At 57.3% G+C, this 7,970-nt stretch overlaps 3 protein-coding genes across 3 annotated transcripts; 1 reads left to right on the forward strand and 2 right to left on the reverse strand.

Moving 5' to 3' along the window:
• Positions 1 to 9: 9 nt before the first annotated feature.
• On the reverse strand, positions 10 to 929 carry ACA1_046850 (OTU family cysteine protease; the record flags this gene model as incomplete). Its single annotated transcript, XM_004347737.1, has 5 exons — positions 10 to 58; positions 132 to 309; positions 394 to 477; positions 539 to 612; positions 700 to 929. The coding sequence occupies 5 exons, from the start codon at positions 927 to 929 to the stop codon at positions 10 to 12; spliced, it is 615 nt and encodes a 204-aa protein (XP_004347787.1).
• Positions 930 to 1,733: 804 nt separating this feature from the next.
• On the forward strand, positions 1,734 to 2,978 carry ACA1_046860 (uncharacterized protein; the record flags this gene model as incomplete). Its single annotated transcript, XM_004347738.1, has 8 exons — positions 1,734 to 1,791; positions 1,873 to 1,966; positions 2,075 to 2,134; positions 2,229 to 2,305; positions 2,375 to 2,452; positions 2,526 to 2,617; positions 2,659 to 2,800; positions 2,881 to 2,978. 8 exons carry the CDS (start codon positions 1,734 to 1,736, stop codon positions 2,976 to 2,978), a joined length of 699 nt encoding a protein of 232 aa, XP_004347788.1.
• Positions 2,979 to 3,082: 104 nt separating this feature from the next.
• On the reverse strand, positions 3,083 to 7,868 carry ACA1_046870 (BTB/POZ domain containing protein; the record flags this gene model as incomplete). The annotated part of the gene is made up of 18 exons (XM_004347739.1): positions 3,083 to 3,222; positions 3,327 to 3,445; positions 3,533 to 3,671; positions 3,778 to 3,908; positions 4,003 to 4,120; positions 4,275 to 4,392; positions 4,550 to 4,714; positions 4,776 to 4,875; positions 4,960 to 5,041; positions 5,259 to 6,364; positions 6,474 to 6,579; positions 6,651 to 6,737; positions 6,832 to 6,985; positions 7,051 to 7,120; positions 7,191 to 7,283; positions 7,362 to 7,471; positions 7,543 to 7,644; positions 7,725 to 7,868. Coding segments are annotated over 18 exons (3,084 nt in total), but the record flags the coding sequence as incomplete, so codon positions are not given.
• Positions 7,869 to 7,970: the final 102 nt, after the last annotated feature.

Below are 7,970 nucleotides of genomic sequence, written 5' to 3' on the forward strand. Positions count from 1 at the left end.
ACAGTCGCGCTAGCGAGTACATACCATAGTGGATGCCATCGTAGAGGAGCAAGACTCGCTACACACACACGCACACGCACACGCACACACACACACACACGCACACACACACACACAACGCACGCACGCACGTGAAGAGACGATTAATCACAAGCAATGTCAAGTCGTTCCTGCCCATGGGAGCCAAGGTCGGCCGTGCCTCGGGATAGCCTTCGCCTTGGCCGTAGACGTCGGTACGCAGACTCTGCACGTCCACAGCCGCAATCTCCGTCTGGTAGTACTTACACAGAATCGAGAGCTCGATGGCGCCTGCGCGACGCAGGTAAGTGTGAGTAGGAGAGTAGTGGTAAGCCGAGTGCTGAGCCTCAGCGAGGCGCAGAGAGGGATGGGTACCGCCCCAGCTTTCGGGGTTGAGAATGAACTTGACGTAGTCTTCGTTGGATTGATCCAGGAACACGGCGTTGTAGGTCTCTGGGTCTGGAGATGCCTCAGTTGCACCAATCTACACCAACACATTGAAGGGTTAGGTCGAGCATACCACTCTTGACCACGTCGGCTATGACCTGCCGCAGCTTGAGGCCCGCATCACGGTTGTGATCCTCCAGCACATATCTGTACAAAAAGAGAAGAATAAATAATTAAATAAATGCAAAAATGTAAATGAAATGAAATAAAATAAAGGGGTTGTGGTGACCGTACCCCAGCGAGGTGAACAGGCAGTGGTTGTTTGCTGCCACAACGCGCCGTATGACCTCGCCCTCGGTGTTCAGGCCCGCCACCACCCTCGGCCCTTGTGCCCGAGGTGCCACCAGCAGCTTCGCACCACCTTGCGCCGCCGGGAGTGAGCAGGTGGATGGGGGGGAGGGGTGCGTCACAGTGGGGGTGCTGGCAGTGGCCGTGCGTATCTGGTGGAGGTACCAACCTTGCATGGTGTTGTTCCGTTCTGATGATTTTAATATTTTGGTTATTTTCTCCCCTTATTTCTTGGGAGAACCTAATCTCTGACCATCCACGAAATCAATCAAGTCTTCACAAGCCAGTCGCGTCTGAGGTGGCCTGCCTCAGGCAGCAGGTGTGCATCCTCAAGGCCAATCTCCCGACCATCAACACGACACCAACAAGTACCACCTTTCTCCCCATTGTCGGTCGGCGGTAACTGAGGTGAAATTGGAGGTCACCACACCTATGACTCTGACACGCCGGCGTCCGAAAGAACGAAAGCGTAGGGCGCAACAAAGAACGAAAGAGAAGAGCTGAGGTAAGCGCAGCAAGGAGCCAAGAGTGCGCTGGTGACAAGTTAGCCTCGCCCAAGGGGCTGAGTCACTGCTCCCGGCCCTCCTCCTCTCATCACTCTTGAGACCTTACCACACTTCGTCCGTAGATCTAAGTAGAGGAGGACTCGGTTCTCTATTTTGTTGGCCCACTGTCGGTTCGCAGGCAGAGAAGGAAATTTCACCCAGTTTGGATTACTGGCGCCAAGAAAGAAACCACACCACTTTCATGCGGTTCTTGGGGACTGTGTCAGGTGGTCCACCGCATGCCCTGACGCACTACTCACGGATGAGCTCATCGCGGTTCTGGATATCTCCTCTTCTCTCTTCTCCTTTCTTTTGTACCACTTCTTCTGTCTGCCAGAACGACCACTTAAAAAACACAATACAGCACCACTCTGTGCCCTTCAACCCACGCCTTCCACCCAAAAGCCATACATAGTCAAGTGCTGCAAGAAAAAGATGTATCCCAAGCCCGAACTACACGCTGAGACACGCATAGTGATCAGCCCCATTGCAGGTACCTGCCACCACCTGGTTGGGTCCGCTGATGGTGGTTGACCGACCACTGAGTGTTTGGCCGTCCACCACGTCGCTTCAGCTCCCTCCATTATGGGCCTGTTCGGCTACGGATCGGCTGCAATGGTGACCGGGTCATGGCTGGCCGGGTGGTGGGGCGACGCCAGCTCTCCCTTGTACAGCCCTCCCGTTCCATATTTGCCATTCTCCAGCTCACTCCTTCGCTTCCCCCTCTTCGCAATGCAATCCTCTCTTTCGCTCTTTGTCTTCGTCTTCGCGCTCAGCTACTTCGCTCCGTTCGTGCTCCTGTACGGCGGAATCGTGCAACTACTCGCCGCCCTATGGTCCTTCCGAGCCAGGCACGACCCTCACTGCTCCTCGCAGCCCTCTCTGAGCCTGAACCCGTCCTAATAGCAACTCTTTTCCTGCGGACGACAGGGACGCGTTGGCTGTCGGTATGCACTCGGCCTGGGGCTCGTACTGGACCGCATACGGCATCCTGCAGCTCTTGATTGGTTCGTTTTCCCGCCTGCTGAGAGAGGTCAGCGCTGAACTGAATTGGGAGGTTGCGGACACAGGCACAGGGCTGTTGGCCCCACCGCCGGACAACTTCGGGGCGTTTGCCATCTGGTTCGTACCGCTTGCTGCCATCACATGGATAGGTACAGCCCTCTCCTTCCTTTCTCGTCAACACACTGTCGTTGGTTTTCTGACCAACATGACATCATCGCGCAGGAACCATCTTGTCCCTGACGCAGAGCATCGGGTTGGCAGCCGTGCTGGGCACGCTGGCCCTGTCATCCACACTCTTTGCTGTCGGGAACTGGGTACCGCAACCCGATGAGTCCTCCCTGCTCTCAGGCAACAGCGTATTCTGACTTGTGTCCTCCGTACGCCCAAGGTGAGCGGGTATACGGTCGTGGTGAATCGGGTGGGCGGCTACGTCCTCTTCATCTCGTCCATCTTGGCCCTCTACGTCGGCACCGCCCTCATGGTGGCCAACGAGACCGGTACGTGATCATCTTCCCCCATTTTCATTTTCATCGACCGCCACCATCTGATGGGCTTCTTCCTTGCGCGCCTTGGGCAGGCTACGTGTTCCCTCCCGTGTTTGTGATGCCCAAGTCACGGCGCAGGGTGCCCGTGGCCACTGGTGCTGGCGAGCCCGGAGTCAAGAAGGGACAATAATAGTTGTTTTGTTATTTAAAGGTTGCTGTTCATGCTATGTTCATGTTATGTACAAGTTGGGTGCGCCCAGGCCGTTTCGTTATCATTATTGGTCTCTCTAGAGCTCAAGCGCCTCTTGCATGGAGGACTCCTCTTCCTCCTGCTCCTGCTGTTGATGACCGGCCGAGTCGACGGGCTGGGAGGACACAGTGCTGGTGCCCACGGGTTGGGGGCAGTGCAGGTTGGCCGGGTATTCCGCCATCGGCTGTCGAATCACGCGCACCACCTGAAGGAGCAGTACACCACCATCACCAAAACATAACATAAGACGCGTGTAAGTCGTGCGTGTCGTGCGTGTCGTGTGCGTACCTTCTGGAGAATGTCTTTGACGGTCTGTGTGCAGTTCCACCCCAGGGACAACACGCCGTGGTGCAGAAAGCCGTCGGAGAAGACGTTCGGGTGGCTCCGGTTGCACTTGAACCGCACCACTGCACACGTGACGCAACGCGGTTGCACATCAGCACACATGTGGGCCGCAGAATGACGGGGGGGAGGAGAGAGAGAGAGAGCGGTACGAGGTGGGTCGTTGGGGTAGTCGTCGTTGAAGAGCAGGGTGAAAGCCGACAGACCCTCGTCGATCTCCTCGCCCATGAGGGATCTGACCTTGGCCGTCCACATGAGCGGATTGAGGTTGTCCTGGATGGCGTTCACATCCTGCGGCTCAAAGCTGTCAGCTTCTGGCCAACGCAACTCACACACAGCACACACTCGATGGCGCACACGACATAATGCAACACACGACGCGAACGCGGTGCTGTACCGGGAGGGGGTGATCGTGCAGCTCCTGCTGGTCGTTGCGAAGGCGCAGAGCAGCGGACGAGGGTCGCATGTAATTTTCCTGCAGCTTGCTCTCGATTAGGAGTTGATCCCCGGTCCCCGTGATGTCGCACTCTGTGGTGTGCGATCGGGGTTGAAGGACAGAAGAGAGAAGCCAGAGCCGTGAGCCAACGCCAGACGATACGAAATATAGAAGGGTAAGGCAAACCTTCGATGGCGAGCGAGCCGTAGATCTCCTGGAGCAAGTCGGGGTAGTAGAGCATGAGGTCCCTGAACTCGTCTGTCTTCTCCAGCTCGCCCCAGTGCGCCAACACGAATGAAATGCACTGAATGCAACGATAACAGTTAACTCATAACGCGCGACACACGACACACACGACACACCACACACGACGCAACACACGACACACCACACACCACACACCACACACCACACGACACACGACACACGACACACCACACAGGGCATACGACGGATACCTGATTGCGCAGATCCTCGGATATGTTGAAGGCGGTGAGGAGGCGGATGGCGGTGGGCAGGGAGAAGGATGAGGCGAGGCGCTCCTCGCACAGCTTTTTGAGTCCGCCCAATTGAAACCTTTCGGCGGCCAACAGCAACTCGACCAGGTCGACCGACTGTTTCCACACAAAAAATGGAAAGAACGAAGAAGACGAAGCAAAGAACGAAGACGGGAGAGTGAGCGAAACAAAACGAAAAGAAGCAATGAACGAATGCGAGAAAGGAGGAACGGTACGCGATCGGCAAAGTCGACGTCGTTGATGTAGACATACTTGAGCATGGCCAGGAAGGTGTGCGAGCTGAGCTCCTTGATCTCCACCACGGGCTTCTCCTCGCGGCTCTCCTTGAGTCCGCACGAGAAGAGCCGCGCAAAGTACTCCGACCGCGAGGCCAAGATCACCTGCGTGTGTAGTCGTTACGCCTCTATCACTTGGAACTTTTAGGTGGCGGCGGGAGTGTACCTTGTGGCCGTAGCAGGTGACTCCTTCGTCGGGGAACACGAACTGGACGTCCGAGTAGTCGCTGTTGTTCAGCGCACAGCCCAAGTTCAACGCCGAGTGCCTTGACAGAAGAAGAAGAAGCAGAAAGAAGTGAGCGTCACTTTTGCACATGAACCAGGGAGAGGTGCTTGGGGAGTGACGGTACGTGGCTTCTGCGGGGATGGCGTAGGTCGTGCAGCGAGAGACCACGGGCTTGAGTGTGATCTCCTCGTTTGAGAAAGGCGTCCCTGTGCGGGCGAAATGGGAGGCCCAGTCCGACGCAGTCACCCTAGTGACGGGCGTGAGGAGCCCTGCAAGAATAAAAACAGACGTTAATACTCTGTTAGGCGACACATCACCACACACGCACACGCACGCACGCACGCACGCACGCACGCACGCACGCACGCACGCACGCACGCACGCACGCACGCACGCACGCACAGAGAGAGAGAGTGCATGTACCGAGATCTATGCGAAGCTGAACAAAGAGCTGCCCAGCATCAATGCCCAACGCCTTCATGGTGTGGCTCTGACCATTGACAAAGATCTGCCCGAAGACCTTGGCGCGAGAGTAGGTCAGATTGAATCGCTCCTGATCGCCCACCGCGTCGCCGTCGTCATCGTTCTGGTCGTCCTCAGCAGCAGCCGATTGGTCCGCCTTCTCCTTGCCCTTCACGCTCCTATTCTTGTCGACATCGCTTCGCTCCTCCTCGACCTGGTTGAGGGCCTCCTCGAGCGCCGCCAGCTCGAAACGGCGCCGCTTGGCCTTCCGCTTTCCGCTGTCGCTGGGCGTCGCCGCGTCGCCGCCAGACTGCAGCGTCTGTTCGCCGCCGTTCTCGCCCAGCTTTCGCTTCTGGCGCGAGTGGAGCGTTTGCCAGAGCGTGGCGTCGACCGGCGACAGCACCGGCCAGGCTGACGGTACCAAAGTGGTCGACGCCGCAGCATTGCTCGGATTCACAAACAACTCGTGGCTGCTCGACGATGTGCTCGAGGTGGTTGTCGTTGACATCATTCTGCCCGTTTCGGACTCCACGCTCATGCCCTCGCTCTCGCTGTCGTCGTCCGATTCGTCGATCATCGACGACGACGTCCGCGTCAGGCGCAGCGCCTCTCTCGCTTCGTCTTCGTGGCTCATGAACCGCGCGCCGGGCCAGGCCAGGAAGAACTTGTCCTCGATCTTGCGCTGGATCACGCCATCGCTGCGCCACATTCTGTCGCCCAGCCTACTAAAGATCGCGTTGAGAATCTCCTTGGCCGCCGCGTCAACGCCATTGGTGATGTGGCCGCGCACGATCACCTTGATCGCGCGCTGGACCATCTCGCGTATGACCTCGCGCCGGGCGAGCTCTTCTCCGAGGCGCGCGTAGACCTGGCCGAGGTACCGCAGGCTGAGGCCGGCCCGGTGGAGGTGGTCGGCGATGGTGTCCGGGGCCAGCGCGAACGTCTCGTCGCCGTCCTTCCCGCGGCAGGCGCTGTCCAGCGCTAGGGCGACGTCGACCACCTTTGTCCGCAGGAGCGCTCGCACCGTCCGCAAGTACTTGCGTCGACCGATCGGGTCTTTGGCCTGGCTGCAGAGCAGCGGCGTACTATTGAAACAATGAAATAACAAATTTCTGTTTGATCGCCGAGTAACTCGCCCACACACGACACACACACACACACACACAGCCGAGGTACCTGAAGGGCCTGGGGTGAATTGTGAGCAGTTCAGGCCGAACATCGTCAGGGAACAGTTGCTGCAGATTGTCGAGCACAAACATGTCCTTTGCCGGCGCCTTATAGCCTAAAGGGTACGACACATGTCTGGTTAGCTGCCTTTCGTGCTTGTGCGTGTTCGTCTGTGCGTGTCCATACCCTTGAGGAGCCACGGTTGCGCTCGCAAGATGACATTGGAGTCGTTCACGGTCACCAGCTTCTTGAAATCGCACCGCAGGTTGAGAGCTGGAAAGAAGAAAGTAATTAAGGTTGTGTGATTGTGTGAGATTTGCCACTGCAACGCTCGAAATTGAGCCAGTGTGTGGTGTGGGTAGTGTACCCTTGGCCAGCTGCAGGATCCTGCCCGTGAGCTTGTCTTCATCACTCTGAGTGGGAGAAGGGGTGCCGTCACTGCCGCCCAGCGACAGCACTTTCTCCACGGAATAGACCGCGCTGGCGCAGAAGAAGAGACCCCCGAACTCGACCACCGCCGACTGCGCACAGTACAAATCCACGGTGAACAATTCTCACATTCCTTAAACTCACTCACCCTACGTACCAGCGGGATCAGCACACCGTTGATCTTGCAGTCCAACACCTCTTGCCGGACCCTAGTGCCGTTCATTAGTCTTGAGAACCATCAATCATCCAACAAGATGATGCAGAGAATGGAGGCGCTTGGTGAGGTGGTCACCTTACCTGAAGAAGCGGCTGGCCTGGGCGCTGGAGCTGACCTGCTGGAAGCGGATGCCGCCGGTGGCGTAGACGTCCTCCCCAGGCCCCACCGCGTATCTGCACTCTCCAGAAGCACCAGGCCTCTGAGGTAAGCCATTGTATGTGTGCGTAGAGGGTAGGAAGTACTAAACGCACCCGTTGAACTTGAATGCTGAGTGGGATTTCTTAGAATTGAAGATCTTGCTGACGCCCTGCCTCACAGCAACTATGAACTGCTCGCGCAGCTTCTGGATCTGGTCGTTTTTCTGTGTGAAGAGGTTGTGCGTAAGACCTCAGAACTGCCAACGCTTTGGGTTGAGCGAGTGGTGTCTCACACCTGAGCACACGACAGCGTGGGGTCCAACAGTGCCATCATCAGCTGCATGGTCCAGTCCCGCTCCTTGATCTGCTCGTCCCACCACTTACGCTTGTGTTGTTCCTGGTTTGTGTGTGTTGTGTGTGTGTCCGCATTAATGAGGATGGGGTGAAGAAATGCCAAGCATCATCTTTGTGGAGTACCTCTTCTATTCTGCACTGGGCCAAGTGCCTGGCGTGATCCCGCAGTTTGCCCCTTTCCTCTCGCCTCTTCGCGGCTTCTCGAGGCGAGGCGGCCAGGAGGGCTCCGGTGGTGCTGCTATTGTTGTCGTAGAGGCGCCAAGCCAAGTCGTCTCCGCCAAAGAGGTTCTCGTCGTCGTTGTCTTCGTTTTCATCGATGCCAACAAATAGGGCTAGCGGAAGCGAGGCGACGCACGAGATTGCGCTGCG

This window comes from Acanthamoeba castellanii (genome assembly GCF_000313135.1).
Source record: "Acanthamoeba castellanii str. Neff unplaced genomic scaffold scf7180000084577, whole genome shotgun sequence".
Taxonomy (NCBI): Eukaryota; Discosea; order Longamoebia; family Acanthamoebidae; genus Acanthamoeba; species Acanthamoeba castellanii.